At 53.9% G+C, this 25,577-nt stretch overlaps 2 protein-coding genes across 8 annotated transcripts; one reads left to right on the top strand and one right to left on the bottom strand.

Moving 5' to 3' along the window:
• The first annotated feature begins 1,697 nt into the window (after nt 1-1,697).
• On the top strand, nt 1,698-16,237 carry DOK4 (docking protein 4). Of its 7 annotated transcripts, none has more exons than XM_073015406.1 (9): nt 1,698-1,878; nt 8,174-8,417; nt 11,863-11,970; nt 12,165-12,279; nt 12,568-12,687; nt 12,808-12,997; nt 13,750-13,888; nt 14,056-14,179; nt 14,297-16,237. In XM_073015406.1, exons 2-9 carry the CDS (start codon nt 8,352-8,354, stop codon nt 14,413-14,415), a joined length of 981 nt encoding a protein of 326 aa, XP_072871507.1. In that variant the 5' UTR covers nt 1,698-1,878; nt 8,174-8,351; the 3' UTR covers nt 14,416-16,237. The 7 variants fall into 7 exon arrangements, 6 of the variants coding, with proteins under 6 accessions (XP_072871507.1, XP_007991631.1, XP_037864378.1 ...); XM_007993440.3 differs by having other exon boundaries at nt 8,171-8,417; XR_005243906.2 differs by having other exon boundaries at nt 1,722-1,878; nt 8,171-8,417; nt 14,056-14,555; nt 14,908-15,012.
• Nucleotides 15,780-25,394, bottom strand: POLR2C (RNA polymerase II subunit C). Its single transcript, XM_007993442.3, has 9 exons — nt 25,180-25,394; nt 24,921-24,970; nt 21,988-22,056; nt 21,789-21,841; nt 18,487-18,615; nt 18,011-18,062; nt 17,642-17,810; nt 17,417-17,491; nt 15,780-16,795 (listed from the first exon to the last, which is right to left on the bottom strand). The coding sequence occupies exons 1-9, from the start codon at nt 25,263-25,265 to the stop codon at nt 16,651-16,653; spliced, it is 828 nt and encodes a 275-aa protein (XP_007991633.1). The 5' UTR covers nt 25,266-25,394; the 3' UTR covers nt 15,780-16,650.
• Nucleotides 25,395-25,577: the final 183 nt, after the last annotated feature.

The raw sequence follows: 25,577 nt of genomic DNA, 5'->3' as shown, positions 1-25,577 counted from the left end.
CCAGTACTTTGAGAGACCGAGGCAGGCGGATTGCTTGAGCTCAGGACTTTGAGACCAGCCTGGGCAGCATGGTGAAACCCTGTCTCTACAAAAAAAAAAAAAAATCCAAAAAAATTAGCTAGGCATGATGGTGCATGCCTGTAGACCCAGCTACTCAGGAGGCTGAGCGGGGAGGATCACCTAAGCCACAAGGCAGAGGTTGCAGTGAGCTGAGATCATGCCACTGCACTCCGGCCTCAGTGCCAAAAATGATGGCTTTTTATTGTGAAAATTCATTTGTGGTGTTGTTGTTGGCCAAAGCTCCCCTAGAGGTTTCTGGTATTGAAAAACAGTTTGCTATGATGAATCAAGTGCTGGGAGTTTTATGGGCTGTGGTTTGAAGCAAAGCAGGTGAGGTCAAGTTTGAAAGACACATAGAGAGGTCAGGAGGTCGAGGCCCACGCTAGCTTGGCCATGGGCCTGGGGCTGATTAACTCAGGCTGATCACAGACACCATAATGACCATCAGGGACATTTTCAGACATCCGGAGGCAGCCTCCCTTTAACCTCCCTGGGCAAGGCTGAGGCCCAGGTGTTTCCAGGGCAGGGGCATGCATTCCACGGGTGGGTGTTGGGATCCTTGGTCCCTCACTGTTTTAGGCCTATTCCTCTGAGATACCCGAACAGTAGCTGGACGTGGAGATATTTTCATTTCTCAGGATTCTGGCTGTTCAGGTTGCCTATTGTTTTGTTTTGTATATATGGTCTAAAGCAGTGGTTCTCACACATTAGTGTGCATCAGAATCACCTAACCTGTTAAAATACACATTTCTGCTGGAAACTCTCAGAAATTCTGATTTCATAGGTCTGAGGTAGGACAGGGAATTTGCATTTCTAACAAGTTTCAAGGTGATGGGAAGCTTCTGGTCCAAGGACCACACTTTGAAAAGCTCTGGTGTAAAAAGGTGAAAAATCTTGAGAAGCTCTGGTGTAAAAAGATGTGAAAACCAGAGGGGGGCAGTTCCTCCCCAGAGGAGGCCCTGGGCAACTTCTCTTGTCCCTGCCTTGCACAGCTGAGGCCTGTGATTGGGGATTCCAACAGATCATTGACTCAGGCCGAAGAGCAGAGGTGAGGGGGTTGGGGGCTGGGTGGGGGGAGCAATGGAGGGGAATGAAGTTTGGGCTTGAGGGCAAAGTCTCAGGGGGACCTAGAATAGGAGAACTGGATGTTTTGAAGGTGGAGAGGAGATCAGGGAGACAGAGGCGCTGGTGCGGCTACTTGAGGAGGGGTAGCAGAGGAGGTCACTGTGGGGCTGGGGGAGCTGGGCTGTGAGGGCCCAAAGAGTCATGATGCGGTTAGGGGAGCAATGGGTGTTTATGTGATTCCTGAAGAAGTGAAGGGATTGAGATGTGGGGACTGGGAGCTGATGTGGAGTCTGGGTGTGTATGTGACTCCTGAAGAAGTGAAGGGGTTGAGATGTGGGGGCTGGGAGCTGATGTGGAGTTCAGCTTTCAGGGGCTGAGAGACGATGTGGGCTTTTGGGCCCAGGGAGGGGTGGTGGGAATGAGCTGGGGGTACCAGGGGCGACTTGAAAGGGGTGCGGGGGTGCCAGGGCAGAATCGAGTGTCCCGCGGCTCGGAGGTATACGGCGGGGGCTGGCCGCCAGGGCGGGGCAGGGGGCGGGGCGTAGCGGTGGGACTGGGCGGTGGAGGGAGCGGAGCCGAGTCCCAGCCTGAGCCCGATCCCTAGCCGGGCGGCCGCACCTCCCTCGCCGTCCCCGCCTGGAGCCCGGCGCCACCGCCGCCCTGCCGCCCCCGCCGGCCGCGCCGTGACGCGGGCATGAGCCTGCTCCGGGGCCCCGCTGAGCAGGCGCTCCTGGCCCGGGCCTCGGCGCCCAGGTAAATTGGGGGGCGCGAGGCAGGGAGGGGAACATAGGCCGCGCAGAACCCGCTAGAGCCCCGGCGATACCCACCCCTGATTACCCTCAGTCACTTCCCGAACCTGAGGGACGCTCCGTCCCATGGGACCTTCCTACTCTGGGGTGGAGGGGCTCAGAGACCCGCCCCCTACAAGCCAGTGCCTGGGCCCTGAAACTCCCTGCGCTCTCTCCACCCTCTCAGCTCTCGTCTCCAGGGTAGCCCAGGTCGCAAGATGACCTCACCCGCACCCACACAAACCCCATCCGAACAACCCAGGCCCTGCGCTCCCGGGCCTGCCAGCCGGAAGGGGCATAACCGAGCCCCTGGCAGCTCCCAACCTTCTACCAGCCTTCCTACTCCTCCCCGGGGCCTCCTGTTCTCTCAACTCCTCCAAATTCCAAGAGATGATTTTTTGTACCCCAGCTGACCCCCACTGCCGACCCCCTCCTGACTATGGGGTTTCTCCCTACAGCCCAAACTCATGACCAGCTGCCTCCTGTCCTTGAACCTTTCTCCACTGGCCCCCAAGGTCTGTCTACCTTTTCCCCAGTGGCCCGCAAGGCCCTGAATCCAGTTACATGCTTTCTGTTACTGAAAAGGGGCATTAGCTGAGGCTGGGCACCTGGGTGATGTGGCAGAGCAGGGGCTCTGTGCAGCCCGCCTGCCCCAAGCCATGGGGACACGTCAGTTGCTGGGGCGCTTCTGCTTGGATGGAGGGTGTGGGTTGGAGGGGTCTGATGGTGAGGGCATCGAGGGACCTGGCAGCAGCTCTAGGAGACTACAGTGTGGGGTGGGCTTGCTTAGGGCAGGTTCTTTCCTAGACCCTTTCAAAGAGATGTGGCACAGGTACAGGCTCTTCCTGCCCCTGCCCCCGCCCCCAACTCTGGTCCCAGGAGCTGTGTCTCCTCTCCCCAGTTGCTTGCATTGCTGTGCTGGTACTGGTTACTCCCAGCATTTCCCTCCTGGGCAAGGCAGCAGGGCTGGGCATGACCTCACCCCACAACCCTGGCCAAGGTGGGGCTGCCCAACCAGGCCTGGCCTCGGTGTCAGCAGCACACTCTTCCCTGAGGCAGCTCCGAACCAAACTGCGGGTCTTGAGCGCAGCTGGTTCTCCAGTAACAACAGCCTGCTGGCCATGCCAGTCAGCGCCGAGACCCAGGAGCTGGGAGCCTGCTGTGGCTCACTCACCTCTGGAAGCTGAGCCAGGTCCAGCCAGATGGAGGCTGGTGGTGGTGGAAGAAAGGATGGGGGGGGAGGACAAGTCCTGGAGAGAATGATGCGTTCAGACCCCAAATATTGAGCGTCTCCTCCCCACCGGGCACCATTCAAGGAGCTGGGATAGAGCTGTTAACTAGACAGACGAGGCTGAGCCACCAGGGAGCTGACATTCCAGATGTCTCTCTGTGGTCAGAAACAAATGGACAGATGTAGGAACAAGAAAATCCCATGGTGGTGTGCGATGAAGGCAGCCACACCTGATGTTGTGAGAGAGGCTGACTAGCGGGGATCCTTTGGTGAGGGTAGTCAGGGAAGGCCTCCTGGGGGAGGTGGATGAAGCAGTGGAATGAACCAAGAGCGTGTGAGGGAATGATGTTGTAGGTGGGAAACAGCTAGTGCAGTGGTCCCTCGAGGGGGGGGGTTTGGCATGTTGAGGGGTGGGCAGGGGACCCAGGAGAGCAGAGTGGTATGCAGCCACAGCATTACTCTCTTGGCTTAAGGGTCTGGGGGACCGTGGCTGTTCAGATGTCCCCTCCTTCTGCCGTCCCTCTCTGCCTAGGTGGGTATTTGGTCTGTCTTTGCTATCCACCTTGATAGGACTCACCATGTTTCATGTGGTCGCCCCATGGGGATCTGTTGGGAGCACTCCCAGCCCGCCCCTGATAACAATCTGGGGGTGGGGTGGGGGGAGAGCAGCAGGTGATGGGAAATGGCCCTGGTGCTGGAGAGAATCCCACAGATCCGATCTTCGCCGTGGGGTAGAGACAGCCAGATGACACCGAGATGGTGTCCAGGTAGGGCTGTTCCTGCAGCCCGATAAGATACGATCTGTCAGGGATGGGGAGGCCCAGCTAGGCAGGCAGCCGCCCGCTCAGTCATTGGTTGCAGTCTCAGCGAGTAGCGTTTGTTCTGGAGCCAAAGCCTCCAGGCAGAATCCAGGTGCGAGAGGGAGTGCTCAGCGTGGCTGCCCCATGGGGCAGGTGGGCAGGGAGGGCCCTGGGAGTCTCCCAGCCCCCTGCCCCCCAGGACACCCACCCTTCCTGGGGAGAGGAGCGTTTTGGAGCTGGCTCTCCCTGCGTGGGAGCCTGTGGTGGCCTGGCACCAGGCAGGTACTGTCCCTGGGTAAGCAGCAGTGTTGGTACCAGGCTGGGAGGTGGGATACGGGGGGCCCTTGCTCCTCTCCTCCTGCACTGGAACCCTGAGAGGGGCTGCTGGACACCCTGCTTAGCTGGGAGCTCGGAGCTCATAGTGCTGGGGAAGGACCCAAGACCTCAGGTCCTCTCAAAGTAGCAAGCATTCTTCCTGCTGCAGGCCTGTGAGGCTGGCGGTAGCTCAGGAGTGGATGGGGACAGTGGCCCCAGGGACAAACAGGGCAGGGGCTACTTCAGCCCGATTCCTGGCCTGCCCAGCCTGAGCTGCCCTCCACTTTTTGTATTTTTTTCATTGATTTTTTTTGAAATTTTTTAGAGACAGAGTCTCACTCTATCACCCAGGCTGGAGTAAAGTGGCTTCATCATAGCTCACTGCTATCTGGAATTCCTGAGTTCGAGTGATCCTCCCATGTCAGCCTCCCCAGTAGCTGTGACTACAGGCACGTGCCACATGCCCAGCTAAGTTTTTCATTTTTTATAGAGACGAGGTCTCTCTATGGTGCTGGGGCTGGTCTTGAACTCCTGGCCCCAGGTGATCTGCCCACTTTGGTCTCCCAAAGTGTTGAGATTACAGTTGTGAGCCACTGTGCCCGGCCTGCCCTCCACTTCTTGCTGTCCTATTGGGCCTTCACAGGCTCAGCTTGGGGGCTGCCTCGCTTGCTTAACACGGTGCATTCCTTCTGGAGGATGGTGGGTTGGTTCTGGGCTCCCCCCACCACTTGACACCACTGCCTGTCAAATTTGTGGCGCCACCTATTGGCCCTGACCTTTCCCTCCTCTCCATTCCCAACCCCCCTTTGCCACACCATTTTGGGTCCTAGGTTAGGTCTTGCTCTTGCAAACCTCATTAGGGACTAAGTGTGGCCAGGGGTCCCTGTGACTCAGGGCCAGAGTAAGCTGGCAGGACTTTGCCACCCAGCCTTCCCAGTGAAGGTTACTCTTCCTGCTGGGGACCTGGGGTATGGGACAGGGTGAGGCCTATGGACAGACGCAGCAGGAGCACTCCTGAGAGCTTGGTGCCACAGTCCCTGGTGGGGCGACACTGGGAAGGAGCAGGCTGACTTCTGGTGGTTTCATCGCCCTGTCTGAGCAGCAACTCTTGAAAACTATATCCCTTGAAGAAAACAATGTATATATATATATAGCTCTTGGAGTTTTCAAGGTAGAAGCTCTAGCCAGGTGCGGTTGCTCACACCTGTAATCTCAGCACTTTGGGAGGCCAAGCCTTGTGGATCACTTGACCCCAGGAGTTCAAGACCAGCCTGGGCAACATGGTGAAAACCCATCTCTACAAACAAGTTTTTAAAAATTAGCTGGGCATGGCAGTATGTACCTGTGGTCCCAGCTATTCAGGAGGCTGAGGTGGGTGGATCACTTGAGCCTGGGTAGTTGAAGCTGCAGTAAGCCGTGATCGCACCCCTGCATTCCAGCCTGGGTGACAGAGAAGGACCCTGTCTCAAAAGCAGAAAAAGAGGGCCAGGCACGGTGGCTCATGCCTGTAATCCCAGCACTCTGGGAGGCCAAGGCGGGCAGATCATGAGGTCAGGAGATCGAGACCATCCTGGCTAACAGGGTGAAACCCCATCTCTACTGAAAATACAGAAAATTAGCCCGGCGTGGTGGTGGGAGCCTGTAGTCCCAGCTACTCGGGAGGCTGAGGCAGGAGAATGGCATGAACCCAGGAGGCAGAGCTTGCAGTGAACCGAGCCAGCCTGGACAACAGAGCGAGACTCCGTCTGAAAAAAAAAAAGAAGAAGAAGAAAAAAAAAAAGGGTAGAAGCTGTTGTCCCAGGTGGGCAGGCAGGTGCCTCATGGATTCATTTCCTCATTTAAAGTAGGTAGATTTATTCACTTTTTTTTCCAATGGGGAAATTGAGGCACAGCGTCTTAAGCGGCTTGCCCAGGACCACACAGCCAGCTAGATTCACACTCCAGGCCGTGCTATGTCTGGGCTGCGCTGGATGAACCCGAGAGGCCCAGTGGCTTCCTGTAGACGTGTTCTGATAGGGCGCTTCCACACTGTGGACCCACAGCCACTGGCCAGCCTGCTAATCCTCTTGGAGGGGAACTCCTGAGCTGGTCCTTGCTCTGGAGAGAAGGCAGCCCCAGAGGCAGGCGGTGAAGACAGAGATAAGAAAATTGACCCATCTCTGGCTGCCAGAGCCCAGGTGTGGCAGAGCTGTTGGGGATCAGTTGCCAGTGGGGGACCCCAGACCAGACCTTATAGGAGGAAAGTAGACCACCTAACTGTGGGAGGGTCTTGGACCCCAGGGAGCTGGGATAGAGGCAGTGAATGGGCAGGAGTGGAATTGGGGGGTATCAGGGTGCAAGTGGGATAGGGGAGCATTACCCTCTCTGCCTGTCCCTTGTTTGTGTGTGCCCACTGGGGTAGTCCCATCTGTTCCTTGTTAGGCACTCAGCAGACAGGCCTCCAGGACATTAATTAATGCCAAGCTGCTGGCACAACCAGCAGCATGCCTGCCCCAGGGCCCCGTTCTGGCAGCACAGATACCCAGCTGACCCCAGAAATGCTGCCCTGTTCCCACCCGGTGATCCTGAAGACACAGGGGCCACATTGCTGGCATAATCCTGCCCCTGAGGCTGGATGGCAGGGAAGGCTTAGGTGGTGGCAGGCAGCCAGAGATGGCAGTAGGATGTTCCCCCTCAGACTGGCCTCCATCACCACCCTGGACCTTCTCCTTCATCCCTGGCTCTGCCCCAGGCCTGCTGTGTGACCTTAGTCACGTAACTTACCCTCTCTGGGCAACTTTCTTTCCCCATCTATAAAATACAGGGGTTAGACTGGGTCATCACTGAGGTCTCCCTTTGAGTTTGAGTCTTTGTTATCTATAGATCCGCCTGATTTGGGGTGGCTCTGCTGGTACCCCCATTTCCTGCTTCATATTTACCTCTCTCTGGTGTCCCACACTGTCTCCTGCATGTATTGTTGCCCCAGGCCCTGGCTGGTTCTCCTATAATTAACTCCTGCCCATGCTCAGGACATGGAGGCCTGACTTGGCTTGGCCAGATCCAGTGGCCTGTTGGGACCTGGGCCCCACCCTTACGGACTGGCCAGCATTCCCAACCCCAGGGCCAGAGCAAGGCGTCTGCTCCCACAGTGGCCACCTCTAGCCGGCCCAGCACATTCCTCAGGCTTATCTGGGGGCCCGCCCCACTGGACTCTGCCCTCCCACCCAGGAAGCAGCACCCAGAGCTGTGTACGGAAGAGTTTCAGGGCCTGGGAGCAGACCCTGCGTGAGCTCAAGGTAGTGATTCTTAGCCTGGGGCTGGAGAGAAACAGGTAGAGGACTGGGTCGGGCAGGAGGACAGAGGGGTTTGTGGGGGCTGCTGAGCTGACCAGGCAAATTGTCTTTAACATTGCAGAGCATGGGATTCACTCAGACACCCAGGGGTCATCTCCTGGGACCCCCCTCCCCCATCTCTGGGAAGCGCTTGCCCCTAACCCTGGGAGCGCTTGTACCCAGGAAGGGGCTTTTGCTCTTGGCAAGTTGCCCTAAATTTGCCCCAGAGTTATCACAGTTGATGGGGCCCCGAGCCTGAAATGCTGAGGAACAGCACTCCCTGCCACTTCCCTTCCTAGGTCCCCACCTCCACAGCAGGAGCCAGAGCCAGTCCTCCCAGGAAGGGGTTAACTGCCAGCCCCAGCCGTGAGGGAGGGGACTGGGCTGGACCATTTTCCTCACTGCTGCCTCCACCTCGGTTTTCCTGAATGGTTCTGTCGTCCTGGGGTGGGGAGGGAAGGGAAGGAAGAAGGGCGGGAGGAAGGAGGGAGGGAAGAGGGAGGGAGGAGTGTGGGAAGAGGAAGGAAAAAAGAGAGCGAGACAGCGAGAGGAAGAGAAAGATGTCACTGCCTCTAATCTCCCTGTCATTTTTATTTCCAGCAGGCGCGGGGCGAAGGAGCTGCTAGAACAATGCTGAGGCGGGGGAGGTGAGGAGCAGCCCCTCGAGGCAGCCCCGACAGAGTGTCTGGAACAGGTGATTGGAGGAGCCGGAGACCCAGGCACCTGGACGTTCTTCCCCTCGCCTCTGCCAGGCCCCGCGCCCCCAAAAGGTGGGAAAAGCATGGCGACCAATTTCAGCGACATCGTCAAGCAAGGCTATGTGAAGATGAAGAGCAGGAAGCTCGGGGTGAGTGACCCTGACCTGCGGAGGTGCCCTGCCAAGGGAGGGGGCCCGAGGACTGGGTCCCAGGCACGGAGGCATGGTGTGTGGGGCATGCGGCTGCCCGCCGGCTGCCGGGCATCGTGCATCTGTGGTCTCGGGGCTCCTCGCCAGCGTGCTGCCTGGCATGTGCCTGGGCTGGGTTCTGTCTGCTGCAGCCCCCGCCCCAGAGGGTTGGCTGGCATCCCAACAGCTGGGCCAGTGGTGGTGGTGGTGGCAGCAACGGTGGCCACCAATGGGCAGGCGGCTCCCCTGCTATTGTTGAAGTTGTCACCACAGCAGCAGCAGGAGCGGCTGGCAAGGCCGGGCTGTGTCTGAGCTGAGAAGCAGCGTCTCACTTCCCCTGGCCTCCTCTCCCTTCCGTTTGCCCCCCACCCCCGGCCTCCCCTCACCTCTCCTGGCCTCTTTTCTTTTAGGTCCTCTCCCCTTGCTTCCGACTGCTTTCCGTGTACAGATATTTAGTATATTTCAGATTGTCATTTTCAATGTTAAAGAAGTGTTTGAAAAGGGGAGTGGTTGGCTGGGGGAGATGGGGTGGTGTGAGGCGCTGAAGCTGATATTTATGTGGTTTCTAAATGAGAACTTTGGGCAGAATGGTCCAGTGCTCTGGGACAGGCTGCTTCCCTCCAAGTTGTTGGCTTGGTGCTTGGCCCTGAACTGGGGGCTTGGAGGGGCTACAGAGAAGAGGTCTCACTGGGCGTGCATCCTGTCCTACCCCCTGTAGACCCCCAACTGGTGAAGACCCCCCAGAAGACAGGAGCAGAGGGGATCAACTTCATGATCTCGGTGAGGCTGTCTGAGAGCTGCCTCTTTTCCTCTGCCAGGCCCCCCTGCCAAAGACAGGTCTAGCAGCTAGCTGCCCCTTCTCCTGTAGGAAGGACAGCCCTGGTGGCTGAGGTCACCCAAGTCTCGTGTTTGACCCAGGACTCCTGTCCCTCTCTCCCTTTTCTTTCCCATTGCCTTGAAGGGGTAGGTGGGCTCAGGCTGCTCAAGGCTTCCTGGCTCAGCCTGAGGGGGGTGGGGGGCATGCGGAGTGGGAGAGGGATCTGCCACCCGGCTTCCCTACCTGGATACCAGACAGAGCAGGGCTGGCCTTGGAGAGGGCGGTTCTGGCCCCACCTCCCCTCCTGTTCCTCCCTGCCCTGGGGCTCAACCTAGTTGAGACTGGGCCCTGGCAGCCATCGACTGCTTTGCTGTTCCTCTGAAAGGCGGATCAGCCCACTGACTTGGAGCACAGAACAAAGAGAGAAGCTGAGGCTGAGGTAGGGAGGCCAAGGAAGCAGAGGCTTTGCTTCTAGCATCACTCCTCATTCCTATGGCCCCAGACTTAGCAGGTCCCCAGGGCCAGCTGGGCTGAGGCCTTGCCCAGGGCAGAGCATGCCAGGAAGGCACCGGCTACAAGGGCAGCCACTTGGGCTCAGTATCAAACCTGTTCCAGAGGGAAGGGAGACTGAGCGGCTGACAGGTGGGCACAGCCTGGATGGGAAGGTGGGGCGTGGCCAGGCCCTATCCATGCAAGGAATTCTCTTCCCTCTGAAACCAGGAGCCTCACTTCCCCTGGTATGAGAGGCTGCAGTCCCTCCCCAGCAGCCATTCTCATCTCAGCCCACAGAGGTGAGGGGGAGGGGCTGAAAGAGATCAGGAGTCGGCACTCATACCTGCCAGGGCCTTTCTCCCGTGGCAGAGCTGTGGCAGAGTGTTTCTGAAGCAGTGATCAAAGCCCTGTGCGAAGTGGGAAGGAGGGCTCTTGAGCGCGTGGCTCCCTGGGGCTGTGAATGTGTATCCTGTAACCAGGCAACCGGCGTGTTCAGGTCCCCAGGCCTTCTGCCCCTGATGCTGCGGGCTGCATGGAACCCACCCTGGCAGGGTGTATCTGGGTCGGCAGCATCCATCCATTCATCCATCCATTCATTCACGGTTCCTTCATGTGGTCATTCACTTGTTTAGCATGGCTGTTAATGAGGCTACCAGGATATGAGTGAGGATTCTGAGGATAAAATTCAGTGTCTGTCTTAAAGGAGCGCTGCAGCTGAGAACTGAGGGCTGCTGTGGTTTAGGTGGGTAGAACAGGGGCCGAGCCAGGGTCAGGAGTGCAGGAACAGACATGCCTCCTAGGGTCCCAGATAGGAGCCAGAAGTAGCCTGGCTCTGAGTGGTGTCTTGAAATGGGGGCTGCCTAGGACCACTGCACCCTGGGACCCTGCCTGCCAAGGACCACCTACCCATGGCACAGTAGAGCTGAGGAGAGGGTGGGGCCCAGAGGTCCCCTGACCTCCTCTGCTGTGCTCTCGGCCGCCACTCAGTCTCCCTACTGTTTCCAGTAAGAGGAACACCAGAGATGCCTGGGGAACAGGCTCTGCAGGGCTTTTGAAGTGCCCGCTGGAAGTAGGTAAACCCCAGCCACAGACTTTGGGCAGAAAAAAGCTTAGGTGGGAGGGAGGGGCTGTGCAAGGGCAGCTCTGGCTGGTGGCTGGGGCCAAACCCTCCCCTACCCCGGGTGAATGATAGGCCGGTCTGTCCCTTCAATCCTAGAGTGGTCACTCCCCTCCCCTCCCTACCTCCTCAGGGGAGTCCCTGAAGCTACAGAGAATGTAGGTGGTTTAAGGTACAGGAGCCTCAGCAGTGGCCAGGACCAGGAGGGAAGGCACCATGCTGTGGGAGGAGCCTCAGTTCCCAGCTGGAACTGCGCCCCTTACATTTCAGGGTTGGTAAGAGAATGAAAAGAGAGGGTGAGTGAAAGCCCCAGGAGACAAGAGTGGGGGTTACCTACGTAAAGACCCTCACCTGACTCAGAGAACTAGGGGCACGGGGATGTACAGGTGGGCAGGAGGCAACGGTATGTACAGGTGGGCAAGGGGCAAGGGTCTAATCCCTGTCCCCAGGAGACCCCTCTGTTGTGGCTGGCACTGCCCGAGCCCTGGCCAGATCCTGCAGTGGGCTGTGAGGGTCTGCCCTGGATCTAGACAGCCTGCTGCAAATACCAGCATTGCCATTCCTTAGTGTTTTGATGCCTCCCTTTCTCCATCTATAAAATGGGGATAACAGGACTTATCTCAGGAGTGGCCCTGAGACTGTGCACAGTGCGAATAACAGGTGTGAACAGGAAGCACTCAGGAACGCTGGCTACTTGCTAAAAGCGGGGCACACAGTAAATGGCAGGTCAGGAGAGCACCCTTTGTGGAACAGCGTTTTGGAGCCAGCCAAGAAGTCAATGACTTTTCAATTTGGGGAGGAGGCTTCTCTTCTAGGGAGGTGACACTGCTGTTGACTCCCGCTCCTGGTGTCACCAGGCTGGGGCTCCAGGGAAGGCTGTGCGGCACCGCCCCCTGTGGCAGGCAGGGGTGGCTGCAGGGCCATGCTGGCAGGGTGGGAGTGGTCCAGGGAGGTCTGAGCCCTGTCATCTCGCCCCACAGATCTACCGGAGGTGCTGGCTGGTGTTCCGGAAATCCTCCAGCAAGGGGCCCCAGCGGCTGGAGAAGTATCCAGATGAGAAGTCAGTGTGCCTCCGGGGCTGCCCCAAGGTTAGGAGGCCTGGGTCCTAGCTCCCCCAACCTGTAAGCAAAGACAGTCTGCTGAGGCCTGAGGTCTACGCACCCTCCTGGGGGTGGCAGGGCTGTGGGGGATGCAGAGAGAGATAGAGAGAGAGAGAGAGAGAGAGAAAGAGAGAGAGAGAGATGCACTGGCCTGGCTAAGTCCCTCGTGGATGCTATCCCAGGTGACTGAGATCAGCAACGTCAAGTGTGTCACGCGGCTCCCCAAGGAGACCAAGCGGCAGGCGGTGGCCATCATATTCACTGACGACTCAGCACGTACCTTCACCTGCGACTCAGGTGAGGCGCTGAGTGTGGACCTCCATCTGCCTCCCCTGGGGTGGTCATGGTCAGAGGTCCAGCTAGGAGCGGGCAGAGCAGGGCTAACCCTGGGTGGAGATGGTGGTGGGGTGTGTGTGGGGTTGGGGGTGCCTTCAGGGAGCAGGCCCTCAGGGTTGAGGCAGGATAGGTAGGCAGAACCCACTGTCCTTGCCCTCCCTGCTGTGCATGGTGGCATAAGTCAGGCTGGGCAGATGGGTTGGGCTACCGGGCTCCCGGAGCCGCATGATGAAGTAGCATTTTCTTCAGAGCTGGAGGCAGAGGAGTGGTACAAGACACTATCTGTGGAGTGTCTGGGGTCCCGCCTCAACGACATCAGTCTGGGAGAGCCTGACCTCCTGGCCCCAGGGGTGCAGTGTGAGCAGACAGGTGAGGCTGGGCCCTGGCCCTGGCGGTGGGGAGGGGGAGGAGGAAGAGGAGAGGAAGGGAGGGAGGAAGCCCCCATCTGGGGCATCTCTGGGCCCACTTGTCCACCCTCCCCCACACCAGATCGCTTCAATGTATTCCTGCTGCCCTGCCCCAACCTGGACGTGTATGGTGAGTGCAAGCTGCAGATCACGCACGAGAACATCTACCTCTGGGACATCCACAACCCCCGTGTGAAGCTCGTCTCATGGCCCCTCTGCTCACTGCGCCGCTATGGCCGGGATGCCACACGCTTTACCTTCGAGGCTGGCCGGTAGGACCCTCTCGTCTCTCAGCCCTGTCCTACCATGGTGTGATGGGGGCTGCCATTCACTCTGTGTTGGGCACTGCACTAGGAGCTTGGTTTATTTATTGGCATAGCAATCCCAAGGGGGAATGTAATGTTCCCATTTTACAGACGAAGAAATGAAATGAAGGCTCAGAGGAGTAACTTGCCCACAGCATGCAGATCAATTGAAGCTATTTACCAAAAGTCATAGACTACTTTGGCTTAAGTCAAATGCGGGTTCAGGCACTTACTAGTTCTGTGACTGTGGACCTGAGTCTGGGTTTCGGGGATAATAAAGTACCTAACCTCCTAGCATTATAGTGAAGACTGGGTATCCCCTCACTTGAACTCTGGAGTCAGCCTGCCTAGACTGAAATTACATATAATCCTCTGCAGAACCTTGGTTATTTAGCTTCTGTATGCCTCAGTTTCCTCATCTATAAAATGGTTTGGGAAAATGCATAACAATGAGGAAACCATTTATGGTACAAAGACCAGAGGGAGGTGGTAGAGAAAACTGAATGGGTTAATTCTTGTAATGCATTTTGAGCACCAGCTGGTAGAGAAAATGCTCAGCATGCTTACATCATGTGGTCGGACCCCCAGACCACAGCCCTGCCTGTCCTCCCGGCCTGGAAGGCAGCCACGGCTTGCAGTTGCAGGACAGCCTAACCAATTACATGCATGTCTGTGGTGGGTCCCCACCGTCTTGCCCTCTGTGCCATCTGTGTCCCCAGGATGTGTGATGCTGGGGAAGGACTCTACACCTTCCAGACACAAGAAGGGGAGCAGATTTATCAGCGGGTCCACAGTGCCACCCTGGCCATCGCTGAGCAGCACAAGCGGGTCCTGCTGGAAATGGAGAAGAACGTGAGGGTGAGGCAGCGGGCATCAGTCCAGGTTACAGGGTTGGGGGAGGGGGGCGGGTGGGCAGGCAGGGCCAAGTGCCTGGGGTACACAGTGGAGGCAGGTAGGGCCTTGGGCGGGCTGCTCAGGGATACTGTGAGCCACTAATGGGAGTGACCCCTTCCTTTGCCCCACAGCTGCTGAACAAGGGCACGGAGCATTACTCGTATCCCTGCACACCCACGACCATGCTGCCCCGCAGTGCCTACTGGCACCACATCACGGGTTCCCAGAACATCGCCGAAGCCTCCAGCTATGCTGGTGAGTCGCTTCCATGCCCCACACCCACCTGCCAGGAGGCTCTGTGGAGGATGAGGCCTGTTGGGCAGGGGTCTTTTGACCTAGCTCTGAGTTCTGAGCCTGCTTCTGTGCCCACAGGTGAGGGCTATGGGGCAGCCCAGGCCAGCTCGGAAACGGACCTCCTCAACAGATTCATCCTGCTAAAGCCAAAGCCCAGCCAGGGGGACAGCAGCGAGGCCAAGACCCCATCCCAGTGACCACAGTGCTGGCGAGCACCAATGACTGCTGGGGGCTGCCTGCTGCGGGGCTGGCTGCAGTGTACCGTAGAGAGCCTCAAGGGGCTGTCGGCCAAGAGCCTGGAGAAAGGGAGCAAGCTGCCCTCTCCTTGCCCCCAAGGGTGAGACTGGACTGAGGCAAAGGGCTGGCCACACCACCTGAGCATGTGTGAGGGGCTGGAGCTACCGTGGGACTATATACTGTTAATGATTTTAATATATATGGCTTATGACATACTCTGTATCAATGAGATCCCCTCACCCTCACCCCATCCTTCCCCACCAATACATACACACTTTTTAATCCTATGACCAGGCCATGGTCAAGGCTGTTTTTGAGTATAAGGGCAGTTGTGTCCATCCTCCATGGCACAACCCTCCTGCTGCCAGAACCTGCTTGAACTACCAGGGCCAGAGGAGGGGGACAATCAGAGCTCGAGGCTGGCACTCTGACTGCTGGCTTTTCCCAAACAGCCCAAGGGCCGGAACAGCAGGTGGCTTCTCAGTTCCTCTGGGCCTGGAGTGACACAGGAAGGATCTGCGCTTCCACTGTGCTGCTTGCCAGCCTTGCAATTGGAGTTTTAAGCAGAGGTGACATCTGGTTGACGCCTCAGGTGAAAATCTGGTTTTAAAATGTAACTTCTGCACAGGCTCCTTCCTGCTTTGTAGGCTGGGAAGATGCCCTCGGGGTAGGGATGCTGATTACCTCAGCCATGTGGAGGAAGGCTGGAGCTTGTTCCTGCCCCACGGCCAGGCCAGGAGGGAAGGCTGCAGCAGGACTGCCGTGGGGAGCACCCCTGCTGCCCCCCTCACTGACCAGGGGTGGACGATGCCCAAGCAGAGGGAGCCCCTTGGCCCTGTTTGGCCACCCTCTGGCCAGCCAAAAGCACTCTGAGACCTAGCCCTTCCCGTTTCCTCCTCCCCACATGGTGCTGAGGCTCCCTGCTGTAATGCAATTAAAGCAATTGATTTTCTAGTGCTGGTATTTGTTGACTACCATGCAGAAGGGCTATCTTTCTATTCACGTCAAACCTTTGGTTGTGTGGGGTTTTTTGTTGTTGTTTTTTGGGTTTTGTTTTTTAATACTTTAGGGTCCTGATTTGTGGGAACAGACCTTGTAAATAACCACTATCTGAGTTGTGGCAGGAGGATGATAAAGCACGCAGCCCCTCCCAAAGGAGCCCTTGAGCTAGGGAGGTGGTGCAGTCAGCCTCGCTCTCAACGTGACCCGGGAATGACCACCCAGAGGGACGAGCTAGCCTGTAGAGGGGAACTGGGGTCCAAAGGTCTTTGGGGAGGGAGGCAGAGCTGGCTGGCTCAGCTAAGTGGCACGATGACGCATGAAGGAGATTATGTTGTGCTCTTTATTGCCAAAAATAAACACTTTTAAAAAGACAACTTCTGTTAATCAATAAATATCCTTTCCTTTCTGTACTGGATCTCTGGTTTTCTCCAGGCTGCCTAATTAACTGCTTTGTACATGTTCCTATCCGGAGACAGTGCTGAGGGGTTAGGGCCAGAGCCTTCATTAAGGAGAAATGAAATATTCCTCCTGTGTATGTGGGAGGGGCCCTTGCTCCTGCGGCTGCCTCCACCCCCCCACCCCCACCACCACCAAACTAAATGATCAGGCCATTGACGGTGAAGTGGTTCATAACTGCTGGACAGAGAATGAAATATCATGTTTATCTGGTGGGGAGGGGACAGCCAGTGTCTAATGCTATTCCAAAAGGTTACTTCTCAAATTAGGGACACCTGGGAATTTGAAGTGCCAGCCCTGGGGCAATGACTGGAAAGGTTTATAGGCCCCTTGAAAAAAGGCTATGGCACTTGATCCTAACACTAGAAATCTAAGGTACAACTGAAAATGACTCATTTTGGACAGAAAGGGTTTAAAGAGCTGGACTAACCAGGAGAGAAGTGCAGTTGGTTCCCTACAGGTGCGTTGGAAACAGTCCAGAGGGACCTTCTGGGATCTGGGGAGCACTGCTGCCAATTATGAACAGCAGTCAGGGCCAGTAAAGACCGGTCCTGCCTAAACACCACTGCATCCCTGGTAATCTATCTATGACCCTCTTCTCATTGGTACTGATGTCCTGCCAAGACGCTCAAGCAACAGTAGACTAGATTCTCAGAAACTAGAAGAGTCTGAAGAGAGACCCCCATATCCAGCTGCTGGCCTGAATCTCCGTTTTTGCTGAAGCAGGCAAGCTGCAGTTAATTTATGGTTAGCACATCACTCTGGATCTCGTGGCTTAATTGAGTTTGTAAATCACTCAATTTCTTCTTCAATCCAGAGAGGGCTGACAGGACAATGGTTTCAGGACGCAGAGAGCCACAGGACTCCACGTTGTAGTAAAACCTAGGAGGCAAGAGTCCAGTGAGTGCCCTGTGAGGCAGGGTGGCCGACCCGAGCTCTGGCCATGGACAACCCTCCCTCCTTCCGGGTCTTGGCTCTGTTCCCACACGGAACTTGACCTTGGGCCAGGGCTGACTTCCTTTCGTCTAAAACCTCTTACATAGGGTAGTTTCAACACACTTTGCACGACTGCAAGGAGGCTACAACTACCTCATAAGGTACCTGTGAAAATCCTAAAGTTCTGTATGTACGCATGCCCCACTGAGGAGAGAGTGGAAAACCAAGTGAGCAGTGACCAGTGACAGCTCTTTCACAGTCACCCCTGTGGAACTTGGGTCCCAATCTCTGCCCCTAGCATTGACCTAAGGATCTCTTCTTTGGGGGCTGAAAATCAGAACAGGAACAACCTGGATAACTGGAGGTTCCTCTTTGTCACAGTGACCAAAAGGGGGCTGACGGCCTGCCCCGGGATGTGCACATACCACAGGTCTGGTTTAGCAGTCAGCAGCCCTCCTCAGCTTGTGAGAACTACGGGGTCGGGAAGAGGGACGCCTAACTCATGGCCTGAACCAAAACCATCCCTTCTTACACACTTTACCTTCCCATATCCGGGTAGGCTCTTACCTTTCTGGCTTGCCGTTGGGGTCATAGGGAGCCTGCGACTCATCCTCATCCAGCTCCGAGTACTCACTCTTTGGCCTGAGGTCAAACACAGGTCAGCACAAGGTTGCCACTGCTGCTTTTGAGGCACCCAAGTTCCTAGAGAGCCTGCCACCTCTCAGTCAACAGCAGCCATTTCTATGACACACCCACCCCAAATGCCTGCCATCACTCCTAAGGGGAACGTACCATTCCTCAGGCTTAGGGTACACTGTGTGCCTCAGGGCATTGTCTGGATCGTATTCAAAAGCCACCCCTGCAGTAGGGTTCCACTTGGCATGCTCCTTGCCAAAGCCCTTTTTGGCATAGGCTCGAAGTCTCAGCTCCTGGCCCTTTCTCAACTTGACGATGAGGATGTCTGCAGGGAGAGGCACAAGTCAGTCAAGGTCCAGGAGAGACATGGTTCTCCAAATTCTGACTCGGAGTGCCACTGCAAGACCACACACATCTGGAAAAATGGGTCTAAAGCCAATTTGCGAGGAGACCAGGCAGCACGAGAGGCTGTGTCTGGTCTCTGCTTCCCGCTGGCCCACAGAGTGACAGATCAGGAAGACTCACCATCCTGCTCCACGTAGTCATTGGGGTCATTATCTCGGTTCCGGGATGTCACCTGTAGGGAGTCCACCAGGCATTCATTAGCTGCTCACCTCCCCAATCACCTCCTCTGGCATCCATATCCCAGCACCTCTAGACTGCAATCTGTCAATCAGGGAAGGAGCACCTGACGAGGTGGTGGCACAGATGCCCCCCGGACTCCAATCCCCACTTCATGGTGTGGTGATGGCCTTAGGCAGAACAATTCCATGGCCTTTAAAAGGGTCCCTGGGTGACAGAGGGTGTGCAGCAGCAACGATGCTAACCATGCAACGATGCCCAAGAAGAATCCAGAATTAGCACTTCTAGGGATCAGATTAAGGCAGAAGGTAACAGGGAATGCCGACATTTGATAAGGATCAACCCTAGTCTAGCCCACCTGGAGTCAGCAAAAGAAGAGAAAAGATCCCAGGGAAAAGAGGCGGCTCTCCTGCACTGACCGGAATGACCCGGGGGCTGTTGGAGATGAGGTCTCGAGAGGTGACATGTCGCGTCTGGTCTTCATTGCACCGCACGTCGAGGGTGAACTCCACTGAGCACTCAGGGCAGAACTCCTCACATGTGCAGTCCTAAGGTAGGAAGAGAAGCAGGAATTAGTTTACAGGGAGATGGCAACTCCTGCCTTGGCTCCTTGTCTTGGTTCCCTGCATCTAATGCCCAGTTCCTTAAGTTTCTTCACCTGTAAAAAGGGGTTCATCAGTCTCCAGGTTCTTGTGGGCTGTTACAATCTGGTATACCATTCTCATGGACTGCCCAAGTTTAGAGACAACTTATACATACATTGGCACCCACATTTCCTTGCCACTCCCACCAGCTGCAAGGCCACCTCTGGAGACACACTGCTAACATCTCCCTCTGGCCCTTGAACTACTCTTCCTCATAACCAAGGCGATGAGGCAGAGGAGGATGCTTTCACACTCTATAGTTCAGCTTCCCAAGAACTAAAAGGACCAGCTTAGGAATGTAACCATCATTTAAAATAAAACCACCAAGGAACAGAAAAAAGTACCTTTCAAGTTCTAGATTACTCACCTTTTCTAAAAAATCCTTTCTATTATGGAAAATTTCATACATAACCACCTTCCATAATTATTAACATTTTGCCATTCTTAAAACAACTGACTCATTCCCATGTTAGGGACTATTAATTGCAGTTCCACTTCAGGCAAGAAGACAGTTACTAGGATGCAATCAAGCAAGCTGTTCTCTCCCTCACACCAGTGAGGAAAACCCAACATTCTTTTGATGTTTGCATGATAAGGAAGAAGCAGCAGCTAGAGGTCCCACCTGGGTCCTCTACAGTCACACACAGGTGAGGTATGAAGGTAACCCAGACCCTTGAGACAGAATCACTTTTAGAAATATGAAATGGGGCTGGGCACAGTGGCTCACACCTGTAATCTCAGCACTTTGGGAGGCTGAGGTGGGAGGATCGCTTGAGTCCAAGAGTTCGAGACTAGCCTGGACAATATGGCAAGACCCTGTCTCTACAAAAAATACAAGAAAATTGTATTTTTTGGGTGTGATGGTGCATAGCACCTGTAGTTCCAGCTACTTGGGAGGCTGAAGCAGGAGAATAATTTGAGCCCAGAGGCTGAGGTCACAGTGAGCCGAGATCATGCCACTGCACTACAGCCTGGGTGAGAGAGTGAGACCTGTCTGAAAAAACAGAAAAAGAAATATGAAATGGGAGAATCAAAATGTAATGAAAGATAAAAATATGAAAAGATATTCAACCTAAAAAAATGTACTGAGGCCAGGCGCGGTGGCTCACACCTGTAATCCCAGCACTTTGGGAGGCTGAGGCGGGTGAATCACGAGAGCAGGAGATCGAGACCATCCGGGCTAACACTGTGAAACCCCATCTCTACTAAAAATACAAAAAAATTAGCCGGGCGTGGTGGCAGGCGCCGGTAGTCCCAGCTACTCGGGAGGCTGAGGCAGGAGAATGGCGTGAACCCAGGAGGCGGAGCTTGCAGTGAGCTGAGATAGCGCCACTGCACTCCAGCCTGGGCGACAGAGTGAGACTCCATCTCAAAAAAAAAAAATGTACTGAAAGGAGAGGAGTCTGTTTGAGATGAAAAGAGATTAAAGTGCTATAAGGACCAAACGAATCTTGACTGGATCAAGACTGACCCACAAACAGAAAAGCAATAAAGGACATTTGGGGAAAAACTAGGAAAATCTGAATATTGATATTACAGATTAATGCTAACCTTCTTAGGCACAATAAAAGTGTGGTTATGTAGGAAACTATTCTTATTAGGAAATGCATGCTGAAGTACTTAGAAGTGTTAGGATGTCTGCAACTTTCACACAGTTCAGCAAAAATAGCAACATGCATATGAAAAATAAAGCAAATGTAAAATATTAATAATTGGTAACTATAGGTGAAAAGTAAAAGGGTATTTATTATTCTAGTTTTTCAACTTTTCTACAGATCTTCAGAAAAAGCCAGAGAGAGAGAGACCATGCCATCTTTGTTCAATAAATCGTAGAAAAAATTTTAATGAAAGGAACTGCTAGGTGATAGAGCATGCATCCCTTTATGTAAGATGTTGCCAAATTGCTCTTAATTGGTTGTACAACTGTCCCCACCATATCTATGTTTTATTTCTTAAAAAACAAAAATCTGGAGATCTGAAACAAATAGGGCAAAATGTTAAAATGTGACAACTTAGTATTAGGTGGAAGCATGGGTATTTATTACACTAGCTCCATGCTTTTCTATGCTTGAATTTTTTTTTTTTTTCTTGAGACGGAGTCTTGCTCTGTCACCCAGGGTGGAGTGCAGTGGTGCGATCTCAGCTCACTGAAAGCTCTGCCTCCTGGGTTCACGCCATTCTCCTGCCTCAGCTTCCCAAGTAACTGGGACTACAGGCATGCACCACCACACTCGGCTAATTTTTTGTATTTTTAGTAGAGATGGGGTTTCACTGTGTTAGCCCGGATGGTCTCGATCTCCTGACCTTGTGATCCACCCGCCTTGGCCTCCCACAGTGCTGGGATTACAGGCGTGAGCCACCGCATGCAGCCGAATATTTCTTTTAAAAAAATACATATTTATAAGATATATCAAATTAGCCATCACAAAAATGACATGGCCCTTGAGAATATTAGAAAATGGACTGATTCTGGATCACCCAAAGCCATCAAGAGGGAGTAGTCTTAAGCTGCTATGTAATGCAGCCTAGTGAAAGGATGAAGGTAACCTATTACTATCTCACTCTCTCCAAACTCTGAAGGCCTGTTAACATGCCATCAGGGAGCAAACACGACCAGGAGGAAGGGGGTAAGAGTGTGGCCATGTTTAAGCAGCATCACTTGCAAGTGAGGGGACAGCATGAATCTGCAGACACCAGGACTAGTTCCCCAGAAGCTGCTCTTATGAGACAGCTCCCATTCCCTCTGCTCCATGCCTACCCCAACCTTCTGTTGACTCCCGTAGCATCCTAAGGCCCCTGCTACTGGGAAGAGATGCTTTGGAAGGAAGAACCTCCACTGTAAACAAGCAATCTGGTGGAGCTGGCTAACAACATTTCCTGATGTTCTGCATGCTAATCAATCTGAAGCCCCATCAGAACCAAGGATCAAGGCCTGCCCAGGCTCTAGACAACATCTCCACATTGTTGTTCCAGACCTACAGTACTACTCAAGCTGGATGCCAAATGTCAGGAAAAATCCCTTTGAGACCCAAGGCCTCCCCACCAAACCTCACATTCCACCCAATCACACAGCATACCCGGGAGTACTGCAGCTTGTCCACAATGTCATCACTAATGAGGGGAATTAATCCTGTAAAAAACAGAAAAGCACTTTAAAGAAAACCAAACAGCCAAGCCAAAATGAGAACCCAGAAGCCTCCTGGGGGTGAGGCTGGAAGGAAGCCCCCTCCTGACACTAGGCACAGTACCCTCCCTTCTAATAAAAGGAGTACTCACCAAGCCTGTGAGCGATGAACTCATCATGAAGGACTGAGGAATTGGCATCAATCTGAACCCAGTCAATGGCTACAAAATGAAAGAAGCAGACATGGAGTTTAGCCATCAAATGTACCTAGAGACTTAATGCAGTGGTTCTCAAGATTTAGGAATCACCTGACACTAAACTGCAGAGGCTGGGCTGATTCCACAGCACTAGAGTGGGGCCCAGGAACTTGCATTTTAATAAGACCCATACACACCACACACCTCACCTCCCTGCTCAGGTGAATTTAACGCAGGGGGCTCCCTGCTTCACAGAAAACACTGACTCAGAGAATATCATGGGAGTGGAAACATGTTTATTTGAGCTGAGTATTTCCATGAGAAGCACTTAAATCTGCTACCTGTGCCACCACCAAATCCAAGAACATGAACTATTTGAGCACTTCAAAGTCAGGGAAAACCTCACAGAAGTAACACAGACTTATGGGCCATACCTCATTTTAGGATATAATGACTGGACTGCCCAACTTAGCACTTTTTAAACATTCAACCAACAGACGTTTACTGAATTCCTTTAACGCGCAAAGCATACTAAATATAGAACCCAATCCCTAGCAGCAATGAGCAGGTAGGAGGATAAAGACGGTATTATCTATCACACATGCTTGACTTAAACACATATTTATTCATTCATAAACATTTGCATGGAACCAACTAAATCCAGGAATCAAATGGCATTGGAGCCCAACTGCCAAATGAGGGACACAGACACTAGGAAGAGGTCGGAAGAGGACCTCCACATGCTAGGCCTCCACCTACTCTGTCCTGCTATGCTTCCCATTGCTTTCCCAGTCCAAGCCAACTAAGAGAACCCTGACCCAAGCTTTTCTGCCTCTTTAATCCCCTGGCCCCTTCCTCCAGCACACCCTTCCCCTCCTCACTGTACAGGTTAAGATCCTCTGTGCCTCCTAAAAACTAAGCCTTGCCTGCCCTCTATGCTACAGGTGTGGCACTCCCTCTCTTTCAACTCCTCTCTCACAAAACTCTCTTCAGACTTCCCTGAAGACACTTGTCATAGTGTGCCTTGTGTCATATTTGTGTATGTTATGTCTATACCCCAAGCTTCAGAAATTCCTTCAGGCAGGTGCTGGGATGTCTTTGTATTCCTAGCTTGGGTGCTCAACATTATTTGTAGAACTGAATTTGTGGGGAAAGAGGCATTTAGACTCAGAATGGCAGGGCTGCATCATGAAGTACAACTCCCTCACCTGACTCTTGATGAAACTGAGGTCCAGAGGCATAAAGTGATGAGTCAGGGGGAGGTCCAGCACTCCAAGCTGAATTGAAGAAGTGACTGGGGGGCCGGGGGTGGTAGTGGATAAACTACAATGTTCTCTTGCCTAATCATTTGGCTTGCTTATTTCCTTAAAAGTCTAAATATTTGATGCCACAGCTATGACTTATATTTCTTTTGCCTAACCCAAACTCTCTGGACCTGACTCTCGGAAATGCTTGAAGTATTTCATACAAGTATAATCAATGCATTAAGCACCTGGAGCAAAGTGGCTGGAACCAGACCAGAAATTGATCTTCCCTCCTCTAACAGCCAACTGTACCATAGCTATGCTTCTCCTGAACTACTGATCAGTCTACCTTGCTTTAGTGTTGTCTGTGGATTCATCTCTCCCCCTGCAACCTCACTGTGGACTCCACAAGGGCAAAAACCATGTTCTCTACAGCTTTGCATTCCCAGAGCTTACCACCGTGCCTGCCACTTACATGCTCCATAAATGCTGTTGAAGAAATAGATTAATAAAAAAGGCATCTACCAGCACTGAGCACTCACTAAACATAAAGCACTTATATGGATTACCTCACTTAATCCTTAACATTACCCTGATAAAGATCATTAGTGGCTGAATGTTACAGATGAGGAAACTGTAGCACGCAGAAATTTAATAACTTGCCCAAGCTTCTCAAAAATAGTAACTGATGCAGCCATAAAAAAGAACGAAATCATGTCCTCTGCAGCAACATGGACGCGGCTGGAAGCCACTATCCTCTTTTTTATTTTCTTTTGTTTGAGAAGGAGTCTCAACTCTGTTGCCCACGCTAGAGCGTAAGAGGCATGATCTCAGCTCAATGCAACCTCCACCTTCCGGGTTCAATCAATTCTGCCTCAGCCTCCCCAGTAGCTGGGATTACAGGTGTGCACCACCACACCCGGCTAATTTTTGTATTTTTAGTAGACATGAGGTTTTTCCCATGTTGGCCAGGCTGGTCTCGAACTCCTGGCCTCAGGTGTTCCTCAGCCTTGGCCTCCCAAAGTGCTGGGATTACAGGCGTGAGCCCGGCCTGGAAGCCATTATCCTAAGAGAACTAACACAGGAACAGAAAACCAAACACCGCATGGGTGTTAAAACTGGGCACGCATGGACATAAAGATGACAATATAGACACACTGGTGACTACTAGAGCAGGGAGGGAGGCAGTGGGGCTAGGAGTAAAAAACTACCTATTGGGTACTATGCTCACTACCTGGCTGAAAGGATCATTCATATCCCAAACCTCAGTATCACGCACTATACCCAGGCAACAACCCCGCACCAATGTACCCCCCTGAATCCAAAATAAAAGTTGAAAACATTTAAAAAACTTTTGTCACAATAGTAGTGAAAACAGTATTTGAACCCAAGTCTGCACACTGTTAAACCCATGCTTCTCAGCAATGCATGCGCAGGACAACGGTGGACCTAAGTGGTCCGTGGGTGCCAGGGAGGCGGCCACTGGGCCAAGGGCACAGGGTATGGTCAAGTCTCCAGCAATGCACTTTTCTCAGCACTACCACCCTCAGCCCGAACCAAGGACTGGAAGCAGCCCCAGGGAGTGTGGGTAGACAGCGGGGCAGGAACCCGTGGGCCCGGGAACGAGGAAGCGGGGTCGCTTACCTATTATGGGCACCTCAGCGATGAAGACCCTCCGAATCGAATTGGCCACCCTGAAAGACGAAAAGCCAAAAGGCATGAAGGTGCTGCAGCCTCGACAGGCTGGGCCCGCGCCGCAGGCTCCCAAAGCTAAAGCCCTGGCGCAGGGGGGCAGCTCTGGAAGGACATCACCCCCACTCCAACCCCGCTCCCTGCCCCCGGGACCCCGGCTTGGGCCTCCCGGCGCCCCAGAGCCGCCAGCCTCTTCCCTCGGCAGCCTTACGCCAGGTCGGTGTTCTCGATGATGAACTTCACATTCTCGTCAGTGAGCTCAGTGATCCGCACGGTGGGCTGGTTGGCGTACGGCATCGCTCCCTGTGGCCGCCAGCCTCCGCGTCAGCTCCGCGGTGACTGCGCCTGCGCCACCGCCGACACCGGAAGTCAGTCAGCGTGGCCTCCGCAAAGACGGCTCACAGCGCCGCCTGCTGCTCGGAGGCCGGAACCGCCGAGCGTCTTCTACCGCCTCCTGCTTTAAAATGTACCGGATTCAGCTATCTCGGAGGGTAGTTTGGCAAAACACGCGTACGTCCTTAACAGTAACATTTCTAAGAATTCATACTGCAGAAACACTTGCAGTTGTAAACAAAGATACGAGTGCAAGGACATTCATGGTGGTACTGT

The sequence above is a fragment of the Chlorocebus sabaeus genome, chromosome 5 (genome assembly GCF_047675955.1).
Source record: "Chlorocebus sabaeus isolate Y175 chromosome 5, mChlSab1.0.hap1, whole genome shotgun sequence".
NCBI classification, from domain to species: Eukaryota; Metazoa; Chordata; class Mammalia; order Primates; family Cercopithecidae; genus Chlorocebus; species Chlorocebus sabaeus.
The sequence above is the reverse complement of the archived record's forward strand: the minus strand, read 5'-3'. Positions and strand labels throughout refer to the sequence as shown.

What these genes read in the sequence shown, in the direction of transcription:
- DOK4 (XM_038008450.2), top strand. Translation starts at nt 8,352, where the DNA reads ATGGCGACCAATTTCAGCGACATCGTCAAGCAAGGCTATGTGAAGATG. An exon ending in TGAAGAGCAGGAAGCTCGGG is followed by an intron (nt 8,418 to 11,862) that starts GTGAGTGACCCT and finishes CTCGCCCCACAG; the next exon opens with ATCTACCGGAGGTGCTGGCT. An exon ending in AAATGGAGAAGAACGTGAGG is followed by an intron (nt 13,889 to 14,055) that starts GTGAGGCAGCGG and finishes TTTGCCCCACAG; the next exon opens with CTGCTGAACAAGGGCACGGA.
- POLR2C (XM_007993442.3), bottom strand. Translation starts at nt 25,265, where the DNA reads ATGCCGTACGCCAACCAGCCCACCGTGCGGATCACTGAGCTCACTGAC. An exon ending in ACAAGCTGCAGTACTCCCGG is followed by an intron (nt 18,616 to 21,788) that starts GTATGCTGTGTG and finishes TTCCTACCTTAG; the next exon opens with GACTGCACATGTGAGGAGTT. An exon ending in CCCAACGGCAAGCCAGAAAG is followed by an intron (nt 16,796 to 17,416) that starts GTAAGAGCCTAC and finishes CTTGCCTCCTAG; the next exon opens with GTTTTACTACAACGTGGAGT.